This window comes from Corvus cornix, chromosome Z (assembly GCF_000738735.6).
Source record: "Corvus cornix cornix isolate S_Up_H32 chromosome Z, ASM73873v5, whole genome shotgun sequence".
Taxonomy (NCBI): domain Eukaryota; kingdom Metazoa; phylum Chordata; class Aves; order Passeriformes; family Corvidae; genus Corvus; species Corvus cornix.
In genome coordinates, this window is record NC_046357.1 from 57,988,577 (window position 1) to 58,014,674 (window position 26,098).

General features: G+C 35.0%; 1 protein-coding gene across 1 annotated transcript in view; it reads right to left on the minus strand.

Annotated features, from left to right (window-relative positions):
• CNTLN (centlein) overlaps nt 1-26,098 on the minus strand; it is a 198,954-nt gene that overhangs the window by 96,191 nt on the left and 76,665 nt on the right. Inside the window, 1 exon segment of the mRNA XM_039567578.1 lies at nt 4,845-5,154. Coding sequence (XP_039423512.1) covers nt 4,845-5,154 — 310 coding nt within the window.

A 26,098-nucleotide genomic window follows, 5' to 3' on the forward strand; every position in this document is an offset into this window, starting at 1 on the left:
ATCACGAATCACAGTCCTTGAGGTCAAAGTTTTTTTATTACTACTTCAGAAAATTTTGCTGATTTGGCAATTCACTTAAATATTATTTTCATGCTGCTGAAAGTTTCAAAAATTTACTACCAAACTGTCAGCTTTCATCTGGCAAATGCATTGCCCTAATACATTTAAAAATACATAGGCTGAAAAAGGATTATTGGCACTGTTTCTTTATTCAAACTACTCTTTTTTTTCCCAATGAAAAACTGATCTACGTGTTTTCAAGGGAAATACTGGCCACATGAAAAAAATCTAAATTTAAATGGCTTCAGGATTTCTTCACATATTAAGTTGTTTATGTAAGTATATATATACCTGCAACAACCAGACTTTGTCCTCTAGTAAAGCAGCAAATAAGAAATAAAAACAATTTTTACAATAGCTTTTATGTAATGAAAACCATACCAAAAAAAAAAGTACAGAACAAAAAGCGAAATACACCTTGATTTATATTACTGGATAACATCATGTAAGCTTAAAACCAGACTTTTCTAAATGACAATACAGTGCTCTGCAAAAAAAATTAACACTAAGAAGAAGCATTTCACAGTATAAAGCAAGTCAAACTCTGGTATACACTAGTAAAGAATTCACCAGCAAAGAATTCTGCTGTAGCAAAATTTGCAATCAGAGCTTCATTCTCAGTTCAGTGGGAGCTCTGCTTTTAAAGCAATTATAGAACTAAATAAATCACAACACTTTATTTGCAAGTATTTACTGCTTATATGCAAGGAGAACTTTTCAGCATTAGTCAATAAATTAGACAGACCAATAGTCAGAGCTGCAAACAATAAAAATTGAATCCCACTATAAAAACATGGCAAGGGTTTCTAGAGAACTGCTAACTACTAAGTACCTATACTAAGCTTGGCTTATCAAATGTAGTCCAGCTTTCATGATGCACAAAGCTGAAAGATACCAGCTAAAGTTTGAAATGGTACTATATGCAAAATTCCAGAAGTTTTCTGGAAGTGACTCAGGAAACACAAAGAGAAGATTTAGGAACCCAATCAGGTCCAAAGTGACCTTACCATTAAATACTTTCCCAAAGCAGTGGTGGTAAGGTTTTTTTTGAAACAACCTCTAAACCAAATACATTTATAAATTTTGAATTGTTTAAAAAGTACTTTTGACTGTTTTTAAGTGACTCATGTATATAATAATATATACCACAATGATATTAAAAACAATCACATAAATAGCAATATAAATCTTAGACTAAGAACATAGAGACCATTACCAAGCTTTACAAGAGAAAATTTTTGTAAGAATCCAATTACAGATGTTGTGTTTTCAAAAGAAGTTCATGAAACAACTGTTCTGAGAATGGTTGATATCGCTAGCAAAAACTGGTCAAGTCTGGCAGGGTACTGGAAAATAACGTCTTCAACATAAATCCTCAGAAGCTTATTAGTGTCAATGCCCTTTCAGAGATGCAACCAACTGTAGAATTTGGCCTTTCCTATTTATGAATCTACATTTTTCATTATTGCTTACCTGTTCTATTATCCATTCTGTTACAGTTATTGCCTTCCCTTATCACTTGCCCTGCTCTTGCAGAAATAGAAATTAGACAATTAACTGCCCTAATAACTCTCTCTCCATTAAATTAAGCACTTCAGGACTTTAAATATACACTGAAATTTCCATAATCTGTTAGATCTGTCTCTGTCTGACTGTATTATGTTATATTTAATAACTAAACTGTCTTATACACAGTTCTGTATATATTTACAGAAATGGGACAGAACAACCATCTCTAGCAGTGCTGGACCACCAGATTATTCTCCAGCTGTCCACTGTCATCTGTAGTACTTCCCATGAAATAATGAAAAACAGTAACATAAAGTCCAACCTGCAGGAGAAAAAACCCAACTGCCTATGAAAAAAAAGCCTTCTTTTTCCTTTTTTTTTGGAAGGCTGCTCAGACAAGTCAAAAGATTCTAATCACTAATTCAAATTTTTGTTGAAATTGACCTTCTGTTACAGTAAAAAGAAAATTTTAAAAACTACACTCATTCAATTATTTGACTACTATTCTTAGGCTTACAATAACTGAGGCATCCAATCATTACAAAAATAGTTTCTTCCACAGTTACATGGATAAGCTGCAATATTCATCTATTTTCAGCATTTGAACACTATACATGGAACAGGACTATAGATGAAATCTGAAGTAAATGTGAGTGTGGTCTTGCTCACACAAGTATTAAGGTGGCCTTAAAGACTGATGTGCATATTCTACAATACATGTATTAATTACCTCCAAAAATTTTAGAACCTAGAAAGGATAATAAAACTCAAAGGGAAGAGCTCCTCTTGCTTTTGAGACCTCTCCAGTTAAAGGGAGGATTATCTCCTCCAGGCTACACCAGCGATCACAGCTCTAGAAGCAATACAGGAGAAGATGAATATATTTTCTTAGTTTGTATCAAATACCTACCTCTCAACAACCAAACTCCTACTCACTTCTTAAAGATCAACAGTAGATTGAAGTACTTATGCTTTGGACCATTCTAAGTAGCAGCTTGATAATTTATTTAAAACCCTAAAAATATTATATATTTTGACGTTGTCTTCTGTAAACAAGGGTGCAACCAGGCATGCTCTGTTACTTTTTTAGTATGTCTAGAAACAAAGCCAATTCTGTATAAAAACTCTGAATTTATAGGATCACCCCATTTATATTAGCAACAAAGATAGTAAGAGCCAACTTTTCTTGTTCACAAATGAGTCAGTTGAGAGAACTGAATGGGAGCTTGAGCTTTCCTGCTCCTTTGCAATACTGACTGGGGCATTTCTGTTCCTGAAAACCGCATAAATAGAGCTGTTCTTTTTTTTTTTTTAATTGTTACCAATTTTTCTAAAGGACTAATGTATGGAGTCACAATTTCCTGTTCGAGACATGCATCATCAGTGTGTGTATTGATAGAGCAACCATTTCTCTGAGCAAGAATATTTCAAATAATCATATAGACAACACTTTGTTTGAAGAGGCAATAATGCAAGGACCAGTTTTGAAAATGTTGATCAAATCCATTTTTCTTTGTTGGAAACAATGCCTGAGAGAAGGCTAGTATTAAGAAATCACAGCATAGCAATAGAAATATTCTGCCATTAACTTTATGACAGCTTAGTTCATGCTGGCAGTAGCCTCATTGAAATATGAATGTAGTGCCACAACTTATTATGTTGACCTGGGTCTCTATAGCTTATTTTCAGCCCATTAAAGCATTCTGCAAAAGAAGCCAAGTAGATGAAATTTCAAGAGAAAATGCAAGAATTTCATGTGTTCACTTTTGAGGTGAGACTTAGCCCTTAAAGACATCATGGATGTCTGTGATAGAGATCCCACATCTCTAAACATCATAAAGCTGCTCAGATTTCTAAATTACACTTTAAGATTAAATAGAACATAAGTAAAGGCAGTATGGTGAATGGCACAAATTATTATATGAGGTTATGCAGAGAGAGTTCTTTCTCTTCTGCATCTGCTTTCCTTCACTCCTCTTTCCAGAAGAAATGTCGAGCTCTTTATCATTTAGGGCAACAACAATATGCACTGACATGGGAGTTTTGCTTCCGAGGGCAGAACAGATGCAGCCCACAGTTCCAGAATAATCTGTAGCACCAGTGTCAGGCAGGGCAAGTAAGAGTAATGAACAGGAGGCCTCCCAAAGGCCAGTTCCCAGGTTTAGCTGCTGGGACATGCCTTAGATTTCTCAACAGAGAGAAAAAACACAAAAAATTAGTTTTCTATCTTCAGGAACAAGACAACCTGGAAGACTGAATTTGAAGTCTAAATAACCTTTCCTGTCCGTATACTCTACATGTGTTAAGATGATGCATTAAACTCCCCCAAGTATACAGAGGGGTGAACTGTGGCATTTGTGCTAAAATATATTTTATATATAAATATTCCCATTTACAATTTTTCTAAAACTGACTTATCACTATGGTTGGTAGAGCTCCCAGATTTTTCACTTACCTAACATTTACCACAGCATGTTCAATATAACCAGTTCTCCTTTAGGCTACACATACTTGAAAATATCTTTCAAATTCCATAACTGAACAAAGATAAGCAAAAAAAAAAGAGAAGGAGGAGACGGAAGAGAGGGAGGGGAGGATGAATTTTACATGTTTGAAAAGATACGACTCAGGGCTTGCGTTTTGCATTCAGAGTTGCAATTTTAAACCAATCGTTTGTTGAAAAGGTACTGTATTTATGTAGCAAAATACCAAACCAACAAAAACACAGCTACAGAAATCTGTGAAACAGGGACAAAATGAGAAATTGTAAAACATGCTCAACTAAGATTTTCTATGAAGGGGTGGAGCGAGCAGAATTTTTACTGGGTTTTTTTTAACAGCATTTATTAGACCAGCAACTAACTGAGCCATAATTTCTATGATTTCCAGGGGTCAATCTGTTTCAAGTAATTGACTTCAGCATTTTAAAGTATGGGTCTATTGTACAGAAAAAAAATTCTTTGTAGTTTCAGTGTTTGTACTTTCTGATTTACTTCATACGAACACATCAATTTCTCAAAATATATATTCTCAAACACAAACTTTGAAAATGTATTTAACAAGTATACGTTATTGATGACAGATCAATTAAGCTTCCACAGGACAGCAGGATTATTCACACAGTAAAGCAAAAACTAATGGACAGTGCTCTCTGATCCAAACACACAGTCCACAACAGTACGTGTATTTTTAATTGTTAAAATGTCTGTTTTGGTGTATCTTTATCTATGTAAGCTTAGCTATCAGGCTCTTTATTTATTTTATTTAATGTTCACCTTTAGCTGTAGTGTCTTCTCTAAGTTTTCAATCTTCCTTTCAGCTATTTTAAGCTTCTTTAGCTCCTCTGACTCTCTAAAAGAGCTCTTTGGGGACAGAGACCTTGAACGTTTCACAGGTGGTTCCTGGAGAATAAAACAAGGACATGGTTGAACTAGTTGGAACACCGGATTATGAAAGACATGCAGAATTAAAGAAGAAGTAATTTTGAATACTAATAATGAATTATAAAAAAAAAAATCTGCATGGAATACCAGAGAAATAACAAGCAGAATTACCACAGCGCTACCACTAAAGGTTTCTCTGTGACTCGTTAATGAGAATATTCATTTACATTTACATTGTTTCTTTCAGAATAATGATGTCCCATTAGGGAAGACTAAAGGGTTATAGACTCAGAAATGCAAGAAACCTCATTACAAAGGAGGGGATAGAGGCTGGTCTAATTGCTCTATAAGGGTCCAAGGTTACACTTGATAGGACAACCAGAAACAAGAGGGAAAGGATTTTTTTCCCTTTGAAATAGTTTAACACACTGTGAAGTTGAAGGAACAATATGCTTGAGGAATATAAATACAACAGACAGTAGATCTTATACCATAATGACCATATGGTCATTAACTATAATGTGACTAACTAGAGACAAGAATATGTGTTTATATTATGTACAGCTTCATATAGCAATCTGGAGAAAGAGTATGTGAAAGTAACACTTAAACTGGGCAGCTTTCTTGTTCATTCTATGTCGTAAGTCCTTATGGCAAAGAAAGAAAGGCCTCATAAAATTAGACTTTCAGATTTTCTGAATAACTTTGGTTAAGAACAGTGAAATACTAACACACAGTTAATGCCAATAAGGTAAAATCCATTGTGCCAATACATAAAGTCAAACAAAAACTTAAGATAAATTGTGATTATTCTTGTTGCATTATGCCACTTTCACTGTGAAATAACTGATGTACAATAAAAGGAATCAAAGATAAATTCTTCTTCAATACTGCATACGTCAATACTTCCACTATTCCATTAAAATAATTTAATCTTGAAGAGTATCTTAATTAGCAGCTGGCATTTTTTTCTTTGACCACTGCCTTCCAGTATGAAATATTTACAAGACATCATATATCACAGTTTCATTTTAAATAGTACGGGTTTCCAAAAAGGAGAAAAAGAATCTATCATGAAATATCAGAAAACATTAATATCTGATATTTATATTCCTATATATGAATGTTAATATTTCCAGTGTGGTTTTGTCATTTGGTTTCAGGATTCTTTTGCCTCTGAAAGAGAAGTAAGAAAGTGATGTAAGAAAGCCCAACAAACAACCAAGCAAAATGTTTTAAAAAAACATTGTTATAACCTCACAAAAAAAACCCAACCAAAACCAAAACCAATCCAAACAAAACAAAAAAACCCACCAAAAAACAACCACCACCACCAAAAAAACCACCCCAAACCAAACCAAAATAAAACCACCAAAACAAAACCACTAAAACAACAAAAAACCCCACCCTAAACCAAAACAACCCACCTGCACAAACCCAGAACTAACATCTGGAAAGAATTTTAGTACATTTAAAATCTGAATACCAAAAAAATATATGCATCTTCGAAGTCCCAGATGTCTTGAATAAAACGAAGAGCTTTAAAAAAAACCCCCAAACCCAAACCCCCTATTTTCTACATTTCCTAATCATTATATGACCATATATTAGTACAATCATAAATCATTATTCTTCAAGAATTGTTTTCTATCTAAACACTATGTTTGTATAGAGAAGATCTGGAACATACATAGTTTCTCTGAAATCAGAAACAGAAGGTCAAAGCTCTCTACTTGTTGCCAAAGAGAAGGACAACAAAGGAAAAGAAGTGGATCAACCAGTGCCAGACTGTTAAGAATACATAGGTAGAGAAAAGCCAAGAAGGAACAGGGGAAAGAGAAAAAAAGAAAAAGAGAAAAAGATAAAATTCATTGTCTTGCTAGTCTAGTCACAGCTGATAACATACGATGAGTACGTAAGCATTTGTATACATATATATATATATGTACGTATATATATATATGTATATATATATACACACAGAGTTTATATATAGCTACCTAGGATTGTGCTAGAGCCAAGGTACGTAAAGAAACAGCGAAAACTGTTAACTATTTATGGATATGGAAATAATTCCCTGTGACAATGGATGGGATTGGTGACATGTATTAAGAATATTCTATTGCTTTTACCTTCTTAGTGATCAGACTAAAGGTCTGTGGATAAAGGACACTGGGTCTGGGCTCCACAGTTGCACATAGGTAGTTTGAACAAAATCTTTGCTAAGGAGGCAACAAGTCCTATCAAGACAAAAGAGATTGTGTAGTAAAATACACTGTAATTGGATAGCTGAGGGCTGCTGCAAAACTCAGTTTGAAAGATGGCATCTGTAATACCCTTCTCACAAGTGCAAACTTTACTGCTCCTGATGCCACCAAATATAAAGAAATAATTTTTAATTCACTCCTCAGATTCTACAGAACAATTCTGACATATCTGTATTTAATATCTTCAGAAATGTATATCATGTTTCAAAATGTAATGTTCCAAAAATTTTCTACATGTTTCGGAGTAAAAAAGCCCTCCAATTTTATCAGTGAATAATGTTAATTCAAGTAAGTAAAGGAATTTAGATCAGAAGACTTTTCATTGAATGTTCCTAAAACATTTTTACCAAAGACTAAACCAAATAGCAATAGCAGAAAATCAGAAATAAACAGAGTCTGTAATATGAAATAGATATAACACTTTGTAACAGAAAATTTAACATAAAGAAATAGCAGGTAAGTAGATGGGACACACATTAACTGGTAATGGAGGCACACAAGTAGAAAAAGAAAATATGCCTAATTCTAGACAACCTTCTCTTACCTGTCTGCGCCATGAAAGACACCACGGGATGAAGCTGCAAATAGTCACATTCTTGAATTCAGCAAGTTTTGTGTTTAATAAAGTGCCAAAACAAGCCAGTAAAACAAACAAACAAACAAAAAACCCAATCCAACCAACCAAAAAAATGACAAAAAAAATAAATAACAACAACAAAAAAACAAAAGCACAAAAACCACCCACAAAACCAAACCAAAACAAAAAAACCAAAGCCCACAAACAAACAAAAACCCAACCAACCAACCAGCAAAACCCAAACCAAAGCAGGGAAGTCAGAACTGCTCCTGGAATATCTTAATAGTTGAGGACAGTGGCCAGAAATCTTAATGTTTTTATCAGTTGAAGAAACAGAAACATCATTGAGGCTGAACCCAAGACTGACCAGATACAGGTGGGGTTTTTAGGGAAGAAAAACAGCAAATTCTTGATTCGCTATGTTTCTTCAACAGAAACTTTACCAGTACTGCAAGTTAACATGCCTTTCAGTATCTTGACACTACAGACTTAGAAGAATGATATAGAACGTATATGAATAGAAGGCAATTCTAACTCCCATGCATCATACCACGGGAAAGCCTAGCTGTAAGAAAACCCCAAAACCCTACTGAATCAGCCAGCACACATATGAATGTCAGTTTAATCAGCTAACAGAAATCATCTAAAGCTCAAAAAGGTACAAAGTGTAAGTTTCTAAAAGAGCTCTAGGAAGGTCAAGCAACTGACTCCTATCAGACGCAACAGCTATACCACTTTTCACAGAGACTGGACTTATGAAGGTTACAGTTGCCTGTAACACTTAACAGTATCACAGTATCAAGGTAAAAGACATGACATGCATATTTAACAAAGCTTTTAACCAGCTCTTGCAGAATAAGTTGTTTCTGTTACTCTGTATGACTGTAGGCAAGGCGGATTTCTACATTTCACAAAGAAACCAACACAAGGCTATAGAGGCATATATGCTGTTGCATATATACAAACACAGCTGGAAGCATCTAGTCATGTGGCCATACCTCCCGATTTATCACAGTAGCGCCAAGTTTCTGATTTGTACCAGGCTCTTCTTTTTAACACCTCTCCACCTATTCCTTCTTTCAACACCTTCAAAATCTTTTCAGAGCAGTAAGTCATCAAAGCAGTGCAATTCCGATCAGAAGTGATTCCATGCTTATTTGTTCTTTGTATCCTGGGAATGTACATAAGGGGGAATGAAGGGGCAGCACAACAGTCTTTGTAAAGTCAAAAGGGTCATCTTTTTAAAACAAAGACTGAATATCCAACATATTTTTTCTGTCAAATCATGTGCTAATAACTTCTGTCAGAAATAATTTTGTGATAAAAGGCTGAACAATGAGTTAATGAGAAGATATTTCATTGAAAGGGAAAAAGGGTAAAGCGTAAAGTACTACCGCAGCAGTACCACCTTTCTATTTTAGAAAATCCAGAGTATTTCCAAAATTTCACTTACTGTGTTGCCTAAATACAAAGGATTTGTAGCTCATCAGTTGAGTTCCCAAAATTTTTAATAGAAACTTGTGTGCACTTGTGAAAAAGTGGACATATCAAACAACCTTGACTATTGAAAGAACATGATTCAGATCTACATATCAAAACAGGAAGAGATTTTCTACAATAGGCTTAAAAATTTGTATTCAGTTTTAATCAAGGAGGTGTAATTGCTTTATTTTGACACAATTCACGACAAACACAGCAGACTCATTTACTTTCCCCTGAGGAAATAGAAAATAACACTGTGGAGTGCTAACCTTGGCAAAGGGTCAAACACCCACTCAACTGCTCTCACTTTCCTTCCTCACTAGGACAGAGGGAGAAAACAGGATGATAAAGCTTGTGGGTTTACCACTCAACATCATGGGCTGAATCAACTTGAAGAAAATCAATTTAAGTTACTGCCACTTAAAATATATTTAAGTAATAAGAAATAAGGAAAAAAAAATTAATCAACACCTTCTTCCCTACCCAGAAGGAGCTCCCAGCTTCCCAGGCACAACTTCCCTCCATCACTCCTGACTTTTTTACCACCTTCTGAGCCATGCAGGTGGAAGGTTTACAATCAATCCATAACAGCTCCTATTGGGCCATTCTTTCCTCCTCACACTTTTCCCTGCTCCAGCACTGGGCCTCTCCACAGGCTGGAGTCCTTCAGGATAAACCTATTCCACAGCTTGTCTTTCATGGACCACAGTTCACGTAAGAGAGGAACCTGTTCCAGCATCAACTCCCCTCCATGTGGCTTCCACGAGTGAATATCCATCTGCTCTGGGTCCCTCCACAAGCTGTAATATTGACATCTGCTCCACAGTGATCCTCTCCATAGGCTGCAGGGAAATACCTGTTCCAGCATGTGAAAAAACTCCTCCCTCTCCTCCTTCCTGACCTTGGTGTTTGCCGGGCTGTTTCTCACCTTCTGTTCTTCACTCTGCACTGCTTGTGTAGCATTTTGGTTTTTCTTAAGCACATTGTCACAGAAATGCCACAACATGCTCCTGAACAAATGTTCTAAAGTATGTTTTTTCCCAAAACTAGCACCCAGTGCAGGACATTAAGAAAGAACAAGCCATATATTTTTCAAAGAAAACATTATGAGATACCATATGTGGATAAACTAGAAAGTTTCTAAGGAAGCAGACATGATGTTCTACCCTTGTACATTACTTATACCATTCAGAATCATGTTCACCTTTGCAAACTTGTTAAGGAGATCTCTTCCAAGATTCCCATACTCTATACAATCACAATAGAAACAGATGAGGAAGAGTCTGAACACACTGAAAAGCATCATGATTACAGCTAATTTAATAGATCCATTTAAATCACAGGATTATTTACAGATGTCATTCATTTTACTATAGCTTATAGCTGTTACTGTTATTTAATGCCTAAATTAAACAGTGAGAAACAATGAAAGAGGCAATCCAGCACTATACAAAGTTGAATGTATAAACCTCAAAGGACATCGTCATTCTTCCTCGAAAAAATACTATATCCCCCTCTAAAAATCAAGATTTTTTTTAAAAAAAAATCTTTTTCACTTAAAAAATCATAATAACCATTTATAGTTCTCTCATTTTCCTTACAGTGAAAGATGGTCATTCTGATAAACACCACAAAATATCTGATAAATATTCATATTAGCAAACCTACAAAGAATTTATCCTTCAAATAGTTCATTTAATTAGGAATCCCTTATTCAGTATTTAATAAGGTAAAAATCTTCTACTCCCAACAGCTATTTTAACAAGTCTTTGGCAGATAACACAGGAACTATTCAAACAACCTTCCAGAATTATAAGCAGCGTCAACAGATATTAAAATTATTATCTGGACCCTTGAGCAAAAACGTTTGGCTTCACCAGCCTGACTTAGACACAAATACACCAGACAATAAAACTACCCTACCTCATGCTTTCTTCCAGTCCTTAGACTGTTGCTTTCCAGAGTAGCTGTAGTGTACAAATTATGCTCTGCTAGGTTAAGACCTGCTTTTTTCAATTTTTTCTATAAAAGTTCAATTTCATATGATTGCACTGTAATACAGCACTCTAGTTCACTTAAAAAAAGGCTGTTGAAATATTTAGAAAATGGCAGCACAGTTATATCATATTGGTAACAAAAAATCAAAACCATAACACACCATTTACATAAAACTGCCCAGAGAAACATATTAGCAATATTACAGAAACATGTAAAAGCTGCAAATAATTCTGCTTTCAAAAATGACTCATTAATCCATAATCAAAACCAGATCTCAAAATATAAAGTAAACATTTTCAGACCACTACCATATCTTCCAAATCCAAATTTGCGTTCTTAAAAATGGTTGTTTTATACAGATGTTTCTTCTGCAGCAACTTATTCTACTTATTCGATGGTATTTTGTATGTCACATGCTATCAAGCTTTCTTGACAAAGTATTGCACCGTCTGGACTTGTTTCTGGTGAAACTTCAAGTTGTAAGTATCACTGGTCTAACAAAAAACCTTTAACTGCATATTCTGTAAATAAACATACATTCTGTAAATAAACTTATTGTTAGTTAAGAACTGCCTCAGAAAAGAACTTTTTTGACGTAAATCTACAACTTGTCCCCATTACATCCTTAAACTCAGCACAAGCGTTGTGGTCAAACTGAAGAGACTTATAGAAAAAATAGATTTTAGGTCACAGTGTTACTCAAGCTAGGTACTTTATTTTGTTAAATTGTTAAATTCCAGGACCTTTCCTAGCTATCAATCCATGTGCAGCAATTCCTTGGCACAATACAATGCTCCTGCACACCGATCAATTTGGCCTAGTTACCAAACCTGTTCAGACAGGACACATTTCACTGGCAGCAGCTACTCTAAGTTATATCCCTGATATCCAGTAGCAGACTTGTGTGCACATGACCAAGAGTAGTAAAGTTACCGTGGCTTGATGACTGACTCCTTGTCAGCTTAGTTTTCATTACCTGGCTGTGATGACACTCTACTCCATTACAAGTACTGGGCAAAACTTCCTACGCTTAGCGTAAGCAGCAGCAATATGCCTGTTGTGCCACCTTATGGCAATCACAAAGTGAAATGCTCTACCTCAAACCTCCTCCACAGTGCCTTAAGGCTGGGGACACACATTCATCTTCAAACAGCTGTGCCAAAGATGGTAAAATTCCCACATTTTAATACTGCATCCAGGCAGCTAGAGGTTAGCACCTCAGTGCCACTGCTGGAGAAGGAACGATGAAAAACACCTCCCTGATTGATTGCATAACTAAAAGGGCTGGTTAGTTTAAAAAGTCAATGGAAGTGGCTTGAGCTGACCTGGTACTACACTGATGAGAGGAAACTCATGGAACTCCATTGCCAGTGGTGTTCTGACAGCAATGACAAGCAGCTGGCAAGCAGTAAAGTCTTCAACCAACAAACTTCATCCAGAAGACACACTCTTAAGACTAACTACAAGTTTTATTTTACCCCTTATTAACAAGGTCCTGGCAACAGCACTTGCTTGCAACTGTTTGAGCATATTCTTAAGACCAATACTTATTTCAATAGAGAAGATAAAATTAGGTATAATTATCCCTTGGTACTACCATCTCAAATACTGGTATTCCCCATGTAAAACAAGTCAGGTATACTGACAAAAATCAGAAAAAGCAGTGTAAAAAAAAGGTTAAGTAAATAAATCTCCAAATTCATGCCAATCAAGAAATGAGGTGGTCGAAAGTTGATTAAAATCGATCAAGCAAACACCTTAGTAAGCTTACTATTTTTTAGAAACAGACTAATGGGTATAGCCATTTTATTTCTATGCAGTACATGATGCTTTTCATAAAGCCTAATATAAACTCACAATTTCAACAAATAAATACAAATTAAGGATATTGAGCACTTGTTTTAGAAAAACCACAGCTCTTCTCATAAAGTAAGTGTAAGAAATTTGTCAGAGAGTAGAAGTTGCCCATGCTTTTGTTGACTATAAATTCCGTTCCTCATTTGCATAGTTTAGGCCATATGTAGTTGCAAACAGACATCATTACTACCTATGATCAGTAAAAGGCCTGTTTATAAACATTAGATAATTAACACACAGGGAAAAAAAAAACCAGGAAAATGAGGAGTAGACAAGCCATGAATTCAAAAGAATGCTTTAAAGAAAGCTGGACCACATGTTTGTTTGAACAAAACCTGAGCACTATTTAAGAAGGAAAAAAATCCAGCAAAACCTAGAAGACAGAAATAGTGTCAGTAGATAAGGGATATGTAGCTACACTTAAGATGTGGAACTGATTTTATTACTTGAACTTTATTCTTTCTTTTTACAAATGAGAAATACACCTATGTCTTGGGGTGACTTTATGATGTGTATCCCATATCGCTGCCTATGCCAAGGAATTAATTTTGTGCCTTTCTATGCCTTTAAACTGAGCCTGAGAGGGGGGAGGAAAACTTGAGCAAAACTTTTTCAAAGCAGTTTGCAGCTTGTTCAAGGTCACACAGAGACAGAGATTTTTTTTTCAGCTGCAGCAGGGGAGCGAGGAAGCACCCGGCTTGCTGCTTTCCAGTCAGTTTCTGGCCAGTTGTTCAGTTTCTTTTTCTCCAGAGAGAGACTGAGACTTGGACTTTTTTTCCTTCCCTGGAATTTCGGATTTTCTCCTTTTCTACTGGACTGCTTCAATATCAGAACACATTGGGAGGACTTTCCACCAAGCGCAGAGGGCCTGGCCCTGGCCCAAGCCCCAGCTCCGAGGAGACCAAAGGAGGACTCTAACACTTTCCCAGGTTTTTTCTCCACAGTGAGAGATTTTTATTATTTAGCATTATTTTCCTTTTCCCATGTGTTTGTTAAATAAATAGTTTTTATCTCCTTCACTTTCCCTCAAGGAAAATTTATTTTTTTCCCAAACCTGGTGGGGGGGGAGGGGTGGTTGTGCCTTCTCTCAGAGGATATATTTCTAAATTTGACCAAACCAGAAAAACCTATGAACTTGACACACACATCTTCCTCAGCTGCATGTAAAAAAAGAGCTCCATGTGGAGCTTTACAATTATATTAGTAATTCAAAAAAGAGTCAACAATTCCAATCTGTTACAACAATTTAAATTCACATTACTGTTACTTTAAAGAGTAACACCTGTTAAGTGCTCATAGAATCATTTAGGTTGAAAAGGACCTTCAATATCCTCAAGTCCAACCGCTGCTGCTGACTTTTAACCCATAAGAATTACAGAATTTTCACTAATGATTAACTTCTTATTGTACTTTTTTTTCTTTAAAAAATGAAATGCCGAGTGCCTTAAAACATAACTCCATGTAAGAGTCACAGACTACATCAAAACCTTGCTCCTCTATGCCGTGCAAGTTCTACTATTGACTTCAATAGGACCAATACATAAACAGTATTATTCTTAATTTCTTTTGAGGTTATTTTCCTACTCTTTTCTTCTTCCAAAAGAGATCCCTAGAAATCACCATGCTGTGATACTTATTTCAAATAAAATACCGTAAAGGCGCAGTTTCTAATAAAACCCTTACAACAGTCTCTGTGCAAATGGCTATACAGACATATTTCTTGGAAAACTAAATCCAACAAATCCAGTCTTAGATCTTAACGTACACCTCCAAAATGCTTATGCTTTTACCACAAAATATTCAATAAACTGTTACCAAAACATACTTACCTATAGAATTGGGGTCTAAAATATCCTCAAAACCTGCTCAATTTTTTTAAGCATACCTGTCAAATTTCTTCATTTTCAGAAATTCTAAGAACCCAGATGTAACCTGATGAGATCAATTTAAAAACAAAAGTTTTGCTTATCAATGGACTCCAGTTTAAAAGGAGTTGGGTATAATTTTCCATTAAACTTAACATATCCTTGAATAACTGAGAAATATTCTTTTAATTTTCCTAGCCTAAAGACTTTGTTTATTCAAATATCAAGAGAATGTTAAACTTTTTTTTTTTATACATTAAAGTAGACCTTCCCAAGACAGAAAGCTGGGTGAAATTTCTCTCTCTGGTCTTTTGTTTCATATCCATGTCAATTTAACTTTATACTTCCAGACTTTTGTGCTCCAGGTATCTTTGGTTAAGAGCAAAAAGAATTACTAAACCCAAATTATTTAGTAAAAAGATTTGGTTACTATGAGAACAACCAATTTTTCTGTATAAAAAAATGACTCCATGAACAAGACAGAGTTTCTACGCATGAAAAAAGAACAACATTTTTACAAAGGCATGTAGTGACAGGACAAGGGACAATGACTTCAAACTGAAAGACGGGAGATTTGTACCAGATATTACAATGAAATCCTTTACTGTGAGGGTGGTGAGACATTGGAACAGGTTGCCCAGAGAAGCTGTAGATGCCCCACCCCTGGAAGTGCTCAAGGCCAGGTTGGATGGGACTTTGAGCAACCCAGTTTAGTGGGAGGTATCCCTGCCCATGGCCACGGTGAAACTAGATGATCTTTAGGTTCCTTCCAAGACAGGCCATTCTATGATTCTGTGAAATGCAATTCCATCAGTTCCTCAAAGAGAAATGTGACCTTGGCTTTTCACTTTCTAACTTTACATCTAAACTCTAATTTGTAACCTAAGATGGGAAGTATTACAAATAGTAAGGCCAAAAAGGCAAATAATTTGGACTATAATGGAACTCTGATTTAAAAATCCTAACACTATCAGGAAAAAAAGCAGAATACTGAGTTTCAAAACTACATAAATCATTCAACATTCAAGGCCTGTATGAAGGATGGAGTCCAGTTTCATAGTAAAGATCAAAAATCTACAATCCGGAAAACTGCAATCTGAGAGGCAGAAAATCGCAATCTAAGAGGTTCTTCAACAGCTTCTGCCTCAGAATGATCATTAAATTTTTCGTTTTATGAACTGAAACAGTAACTCACAGAGTAACTCACCAGGGAATTCTGTAAAGGTTCACTTCCTAAAGTCTATTCTGAATCCTATGTCTAAAACTAAAATTTCTATGAGACAATCGTTTCAGTGTACATACAATGGTGACCCTCTTCACAGTCTATCCATCTACATGCTGAGTGCAGCAAATGAAAACTTTTCTCTCAGGTTCAAGCATCTTAAGAGTCCAACTGTATTACAAGGTCTAGATTAACAGAGTAATGGTTTCCTCTTTCACACAGCAAAATCAGTTTACATCACGTTATTTTACGAAAGATCACGTGTCTATTGTGATACTGAAACTTCCCTTACAGGCAAAATATATATTCCAAATAAATGTCAGAATTTTAGTTTATGTTATAAACAACAAATATAATCAAGAAAATATGTATTTCTATCAAGTAGATATCTCACTACTCTTACATGTCTTTTCACAGTGAGACTCAGCTGATGGTTTTCTGGATGCATTAATCAAGCTGAAGCATAAGCACCACCTTTGCCACAAACATGTAGTATATAGGGAGCCATCCACTGTACTTAGAGAAGGGAATCCAATACCACTGTTGTCACCTATCAAAAGCAGTACAAACAACATGGAAAAAAATACAGCTATGCTCCATCATATTTCTATTCTGCATGAGTTTTCTGAACTGGCAAATGAGAGCAGGTACCAAAGGAATGGATATCTAAGAGCTTCAGGACTAATTACACAGCTTAACAGGTTCTTCTGTTCCTTATGGGTGCATGTGCTCAGCTTTCTTAGCAGAAAGCTGTGCTAACACCAACTGCACCGTACCAACACTATGGGCTAGGAGAGAACAAGAAGAGCCTCAACAGTCTTTCTGTGAGTTAGATGCAAGCTCAACTCTGTTGCAAACTGGTCAGGAGGCACACTGTGGCTTCAGTAAAAACTAAAGGCTCAGCAACAGAGCAAAGTTTAGACATACAGCTCAGACCAGGGAACAGGTATATAGGATTACCAGAATACCTGAATTAGGAAAATAGTAATTTTGATCTGTGGCACCCAACTAGACTATGACCCATACCTCAAAGTTTCCTTCAGTCAAAACTCCTGGAATCCAGTGCCATATGCCAAGCAAAGCCATGATGAATGAACTGTTGAGAAGGAGTTTCCTCTTATTCTGTTATTCAGTTAAAAAGCTGCCCAGCGAAGTCACAGGCAGTGCTCACTACAGCATCCTTTGCAAACTCCTTTCTGCAGCTTGGGCATCCTATTACAGCCTCATGACTATTCACTGCAAATACATCTAAGATGGGCAACAAGTCTTGAAAAGCAACTTACTCAGACTGGACCTTGATCTCATATGTCCCCTTGAGCTGCCAAAATGTGCTACAAGTCAGACAAAGAGTTTACACCATCCATTCACCCTCAAAAAACACTTATATTTGTCATCCTCCAAAATTCACGTGATTTATATCATATAAAAAGAACACTCTGATCATCTAAGATCAGAAGAACAGGGAGGTGAAAAAAGGGTGCAATTCCTTTCTGAAGGCCATGTGGCCACTACACCAGAAAGATTTCCCAAACCCGGTATGAATGATTTATTTTATTCATCAGGAAGACTAGACCTCCTGGTATACAATTAATGCCCCAAATTATCAGAAAAAATATGCAATTACAAGATAAGAAAACCATTTTGTAGTCTGAAAATGCATTTAGAAGAATAATCACTGAAAGCATAAAGACAAGGCTGGATTTCATTAAGCCTTTTTGTCAAACTAGCCACTCATTTCCTCATGCATTTGTTGAACTGGCAACTTTTTAGCAGCAAGTACACAATAAAACTGGGTATTTTTCCATAAAACTGATCACAGCACAGCAAGCAAAAGTTTAAAACATCAGTATTATTTTCTTTAATACATTATAATTAGTAGACATTAAAAACAGACTGCAACACCATAGAAGCCCAAGTAAACATTGATTAAAATATCTTTATACTATTGGAACAAAGCTTTACAACTCTGGTTTAGAAGTTTCTAGTAAGTATTATGGCTTTTTCTTCTTATTTTTTCTTAAGAACTCTTACAGCATTTCCTCTGGCATCTTAGTTTTTAAAAAGCTTATTAACTGATTACCAGGTGATTTAACTAGACCAAATACACCAAATGAAGACAGTCTTTCTTCAAAGATTTTAAACTATTTTAAGATATAGATAGATAGACAGATAGATAGAGAGATATAGATATATCTCCATATTGGAAGTTACCAGGTAAGTTTAAAAAAGCACATTTTTCTGAGTTTTTACTGAGTCTCAGCACTAGAAAGATAAAAATATAAACCTTTGTATGATGGTGAGGCTGCTCCAAAAAAGTAACTTTGCTGTCTACTGAACTATTACACTATTATCACAAGTAAAAATCAAACCTGTGCACTAATGGTGTAAACTAGGGACTGTGCTTGTTATGCATTATCATCTCTGTACATTAGAACCTCAATCATACTCAAACAAATTCACTAAAGTGTGGTTTTCAATCTGCTAACTATGCATTCCATAATAGCCTGTAATTATTAAAAACTGACAAGAAAGCTACGCCACCTGTGTTTATGTGAAGCCAGGTAATGAAAAAAACAACAACGCTGTCATCACCTCTCAATTCCTGATTGCATTATCAAAACTGTAGCCGAGTTTGGCATCTGGGTGTGACCTTGTTAACTGCTAGGGTAATTAAATTTATTCTATTGGGAAAAGGGATGATAAATTATTAGCAAGAAGATTTTGTTCACATTTTATTAAATTGGCCTGTCAAAGGGTCGGCCAAATTATCAAGGGCCTCATTTATTGGAGGCCAGCCATATTGCCACATCTGTTACAATTATTTATAATTTCAGCAGTTGAAAACCAACTGAGTTCGGCATCCGCCATGTAAAGTAATTTACAAATTATCTGATGAGGGAGTGTTTTAGCTTCTCCCTCATTTCTAGCCAGCAGAAAGCCGCGCTGTAATTACAGAACACGATTAGGTTCTTTGGGGAACTTATCTTGCACTCATAGCCATAGTAAGATGCAGCAAGAACATATGGAGGAGCTTGTGCTTCTACTCCCTGAAGCTCATGACCCGCCTGCCGCTGAGCCCTTGAGTTGAATTTGAATGAGAGTGCCATGGCTAATGTTCTACACATGCACCATTTATGCCACAAAACAAATCGGATCACTGTTAATTATGAAGCAGCTATAATCAGGCCTTCACATCTGTGTAATGTGAAGCGCAGTAGGCTGTATTCCAATAATGTATGACTACCTTTGGGTCGCAAATTGCGAGCCATATTGCCTCAGTAGTAGTTACTAAATTCAAAGTAAGTCCTTTGATAAAAGCCCATCACAAAGATATTTTTATCCTTTTTTTTTTAAACACAAGCCTTTCTTTATCAGCTATTGACCAGAACAGTTAAAGCATATGGCACAAGTTCATTAATGAACAGTAGCACACAGCACTCTAATTTAATGAAACCACTTGAGCCATAAAAATCAGATTTAGTTAATTCCCCCCTTCCCTATTTTTTTCTTTTCTACATCTAGCCTATACCCTGGACTCCAACATAATGTCATGGGTGATCTTGCTGTAAAATATAATTATTTTCTCGTACATTTATAAACAGATTTTATATTTCAAGAGCCTGTGCATTTTGCAACGTGGAATGAGGGGGATATGGGGTGTGTGGGGATGAATGAAAAGAAATTTGAAAATTGGAAAGAAATGTCCAAGTAGTTTCCTCTTCATAACCCAAAACTTAACCTGATAACAATTAATAGTCCATGTATCATTTCTATTCTAAAAATTATTGTCTGGCAGCTGTCTTTTAACAAAAAAAATATTCTTTATTCAGTGAAAAATCTTTCTGTGAGAAAGCAGCTAAACAAGCAGCACCCAGATGGCAAACCAGCTACAGTTTAATTAATTCACTAAAAGCCATTCAGTTTTCAGTAAGGGTAATGTAATTTTGAATAATTGTAGAGAAAAAAAAATCACTAAACGTTCTTAAGTTTTATTATAGCAGCATGAATAGTGCCACTATAGAGTAGTTAAAGTTGAGTTGCTCTTTGCATTATAAACCTCACATTTTCAGTATCTTGGTCCTTTTTGATTCTTGTACATTGAAAATAGATATATGGAATGTCAAACTAAACTAAATGAAACTATTCTTCAAATCGGCTTCTTTTTTTTCTTTCTATATTTTTAGCACTGTGGAGCAGGATGTAGATTACTTTTCAAAACTTACACTACTCCCTAAGGTACGCTGCATTTCTTTCCTTCTTTAAAAAGAAATTTCAAAAGCTGCACAAAACCACTGTTCCTTGTTTTACAGGCACCACATGCCTGCATCCTGGCACACATACAACATTGCAGGTGAAATTCCAAACTGTCATAGTAAAACAAACCCAGATATAACTGAAATTGCATTTTATGGTGATCAAGTGCGAGTGTACTGCGATCCCAACAGCAACAATGACTTCACAGACTTCATTAGACAAGTTATAGTGCCACACAGCTTTTCTGAGGCCAAGAATCACTCAGTGCACAGTCCTTATATGTGCATTACCTCAGCATGTGTGCAGCTCAAAGACTTTATAGACTTTTTGAAAAATAATAATACTTTAAAAAATACCTGTATTTTCTCCTTTGCATCTTGTTTAAAAACATGTATACAAAACATTGTAAATACAGTTGCACAACACATTAGTGTAAGAAAACATGTCTGGAAAGTAACAAATTATTACTGTTTCTCTGACTGAGAAACAACCTGACACAGACTTGTAGTAGTTTTTTTAAAAGTATTTAGCTATAAGCTACCATAATTAATTTGATATTAAAAATATAACAAAAATTTAAACTACCTCATTAATATTGAAGATCCCATGTGATGCACATGTAAAGTTAAAATTATACTTACCTATGTGTTTCAAACACTAATAAATATTGTTACTTTTCTATTACATATCTGAGCATGGAACAAATTAAACTTTGCAAGCTATAATTTATACTTGTCCTTATTATAAGGGTAATAATCTCAAAATAACAGACAATTTGCAGTTAGGGGAATACAACCATTTGAAAAATGTTATTGGTATTTTCCATCATTAAAGCCTAATTATTTACTCAGCATGTTGTGTCACGTAAATTGGTCAATTTCAGTTCCATATTACTTTCTCCAAAGCCTGAGCCTTCAAGCAAACAGTGATAAATCTCTTGCTTTTCTCAATGTGTTTTAGTGTTACACAGCAATAATATCCACTATGATTTCATCTTGCCTACTACAAATACCTTTTTACTACAGTATTTGTTAGTTCCTTTAAAAATTACATTTTGACATCTTTGTGATGACTTTAATTCTTTTTTTTAATGAATTGAATATTTCTAAAAACTGGAAGACAATTCTGTCAAGTTTTGACCCATAGAGGGTGCAAGATTGAGAAGTTTTTATTGCATATAAATTAATAGGTTTTCTAACAGTAAAGACAAAATAATTGTAATGTAAAAAGCATTTTGTTAGGAATGTTTCAGCAACTGAAATGATCAAAAACTGTAAAATGGAATTTACAGCACCACACTTACAATGGGATATCTGCCTTTTTTTATGCTGTATCACAACCAAGACAGAAAATTAAGCTCAAACATAGACTTCAAATATTCACATTGCAATATAAGTATATTGGACTAAATCTAGAACTGCCAAAATAAACTAGAGTTACCCTGTCCAGCTAAGTTCTTTTACCATTTATATTTCAGCCAAATTCAGTATTTTAAAGACTCTACTACATAAGCCTAATAAACTGAAATCACTGAAAAACTAATGTTAAAAACCAGTAAGTCATACTCTGAAAATACATCTTGATGGACTTTTGCAAGGCAACAATGGTGCAGTTTTGAAATATTTTCTTTATGTATTTCTCATATGAATCTAACTTTTTATTTTAGTCAAAAATCTGCTTTTTTTTTGTCTAATAATCTTAAGTTCCATCTATGTGCAGTCTATGTACTTCCATTGTTTTACTGATATTTTCTATTCTGACTAGTTTTAAAAACTTCATAATCAGAAATTATGATACTGCTATAAAAGCACAAGTGAATTCTGCATTAGGTAGAACACACATACCTGTCAAATGCTAGTTACAAATGGAAACTTTTACATGCCTGTTAATTACTGTTCTTTGATCAAGTAACACCTCTTTGGTGACATTGTCTTTGGTGTCTGCACACGTACAAAAAGTAGGAGCCAAGGCACTGACTGCTTCAGTTGAGTAAATATATTGGTATATTTTTTATTTACAGGGGTAATAGTTATGGTATACTAACTGTATGACTAAATGCATACATAGTAAGATGTAAGTAGAAATTTTCTGTAAGGCAGATTGAAATTTTTCATCATACACATTACCAGAATAGCCAAATGAAATGAACCAAAAGTTTGTTCTCACCAACCCAAGCGCCACATTGACTAGATTAAGATTACAATCTTTTAAAAAGGCATCTTTTACCTTTAATGGAAGAAAACAGAGATACTCTTGCTAACAAAGCCAATACTAAAAAACTCGGTTTTGCCTGACTAGACATAATCTGAACAGCAAGAAAAGTTCAAATCCAGGAAAAACACATGCAACACTGATGTATTTCTAACACATGCAACACTGATGTATTATATTCCTAGCTGCTCAGTATATGAAGAAGATACATTACTGTGTAGACGGACTGTTAGCATGCCCCACATGCTGAACTTTCAGCAAGGCATTAATCTGAACATGCTCAAGAAATCAGTATTTCATGGCAGAAATTAATTTGCACTTAAACCAACTTCTCTTCTTAAGAATGATTGCTTAAAAATTTTTATAGGGGAACTAACAGGTGTCCACACTGCTTTGGTGTCTTGTTAACCAAGCTTTTATTCCAAATCCATTGTATTCTGATGTTGCAGTCAAGGGACAGTTGAATGAGCTAGAAGGTTCCTCTTAATGACGTTTGACTTCGGAATTTCACAAATTACCAGAATTATGGCTATCTAACAAGTCAGAGAAGGTAATCATTGTTTTTTCCCTCCAGAAACCCCTGATGTGCAACCAACACAATAATAATTACCTTTCTGAAATTTATACAGGATAGTAAAGTTGGTGATGGGAAATTTGGCTGTAATCAAAATCCAGTCAAAAATGAGCATTATGATACATTCCCAAAAGGCATACTCCAGGCTTTCAACCAGAGCAAGACTGCATGTTAACAAAATTTGTGGTATTTGTTACAGCAGAATGCAAGAATGACTCTTCATTTTACTCTTCGTGTTGTCACTTTTATTTAAGTGATACAATTCTTTCTCCCTTTCATTTGTTTATATCACTTAGGAGTTAAAGCCTTTGAAAAATGATCACAGGTTTTAGATTGGGAAACTACCTAATATTTTGTGAGAAATTTGGAAACAATAATCAGCCTTTCATTCTTCCTATCATTTTCTACTCCCATGGGCTCTCAAAATCCACTTAGGACAAAGTGAATTACTTCTTGGCTATTTCCAAGGCAGATCAGAGATCATGTCTCTCAGGCAAAATTAATTCAAAGTCCAGATAGATTGATATTTCAAATGAATCCAAGTCATTAAACACTTGCATTGAAATTTTTGTGCCTATCAGATCTTTCTTTTATATTTGTATTTAAGAATGCTTACATCATCTCTAGAAGTGGAAGTTCAAGATTAGCCAATTTCTTATGGAAATAAGTATCTCAAAGGAACATAAACAGTTCATTTATCAAAACCATGCATTTTTATATAATGTCCTTCCAAATGAACGGAACATCAAGACACAGTTACTTCCAGCTATAACTATATAAGCTCATTAGCTAGATCATACTGGTATGACAATTTGCTGGTTTTATGACTAGCAGTACTTAAGTGGTTGTAATTATAGTATCTGAAAGGTAGCATCCTAGTAAGATGAATGGAGAACATCAAAAATATGATGCTTTTTCCTAGTTGGCAGCCACATCCCCTAATGTAGCTAATGGGTTTTTTTGGTAGTCAGCATTTGTCAGGACAAGACAAATAGCTTGTCTTTTGACTTGCATAAACTTTTCCAACCTTTCCTGCTTTGAAAACAGTACTAACAAAAAACATGTTCAAACATAAAGCCAGCTAAATCTATGTGTAAAAACCATATTCACACTATTCATCTTTTTAAACTAAGGTTTATATAATTTTTAAACAACACCAATGTACTATTCAATACTAGTTGATAATACTTAGGTCCTTTTTTAAAGGAATTTAGCATCAGGAAATTTAAAAACCGAAATTATCTGTTAGAAAATAACACCGATAACCGGAACAGCTTCCAAATTTCCATGTGGCTCCTCATCTTTTCTTTTTCTGTTTTGTAGATCAAATAAATGCTTAATATTTACACTGGATTATTTTGCGTTTAATGCTAATTTCTGACCCGATTTTAGGAGAGGCACCATATTTAATCACATTGCAGAGTAAGCACATTCCAAAATACTCAGAATTGCACAGCATGATGTCAACCATTAATAAAGTCAGGTGTAGAGAAACAAGATGTAAAACAGAGATCAGAGGACTAGAGACAGAACATTGCATAGAATAGTCAAAAGAAAATCAAACATATTGTATGTCATTTATCTCAGAACTAGCAAACTTCACAGAAAAACCAGTGGAATCTTGACTGTATATATGTGAATGGTTATACCTTATTAGAATCCAAACAGGACATGCGATTTACCCAGTAAATGTTTTAATCCCCAAAACTTAAAAAATTATGCTTGTAAGATAAAAATAAAAAGGAATATATTTTAAGTAATTCCTTACAACATCTTACGACATTTGATAGCAGAAAAAAAAAAGCACCAGCAAGCAAAACACAAGTGCTCTGCAAAAATTGCTGATTGACTGTACTTTGAGAATTTCTCCTTAACATGTTATAGCTGTCCTTTCTCTGACAGGCAGCACAGACTGTTACAGGTGAAGATACTTAAAAACAAATGAGAAAAGATTAAAGATATCAGAAATCAGTATACTGTAATGAATCTAGTCTATATGACACAAGAGCATTATTCATCAGTCAGAAAGGTAAGTAATTTAGCTGAATTATACAAAAAATAAAGTATTCCACATTTCTCAGCTAGCCGAACAATTTCCTGTATTGATTTACCTGATTTCATCAGAAAACAGTTTTTTGGTACACCATTGAAGAGTTACTTGAAACAGAAAACATAATGCCAACAAGTAAGCAAAAAATGCCAAACCAAAGCCAAGACTTCCAGAAATAAAAGATGGGACTGTAATGCCTGCTCAGAGCCTAATAATGGTGGGATGAGGAAATACTGACATATATTGCATACGTGTGATGGCAAAATTGTCTTAGGTCAGACCAAGAAAAGCTGAGAAACTACAAAAAACCCTAGTAAAACTAAAAAACCAACCCATGCTATTTATTGGATGGTATGTTAGCCAGAAACAAAGCACAGTTGGAAAAAAAAAACCTGCAGAGTGAAACAGCTGAAAATAATTACCAACACTAACAAGTGTACAGGAATTATTTCAAAGTAGGTTTAGATTGCTCCTATGCACTAAACGCCAGCTAATAGCCGGGGTACATTTTTCAGTTTCATGGTCCAAAAGGTATTTAGTTGATACTGTCATGAACTTTTCTATGATATCAACTGAAGTACAAGAATAGGGCCATTTGGGAACCTTTCTTAATTTCTGGTGAGGAACTAACACTAAGGTAGATCCATCTAAAAAATGTAATATATGCACTGTGTATAAAACAAGTATTCTCCTACATTAAATGTTTTATCACAATTCTCACACCCTAAAAAAGTGTAAAGTAAACAGAGACCCGAGTAAATAGAATCATAGAATCACTAAGGTTGGAAA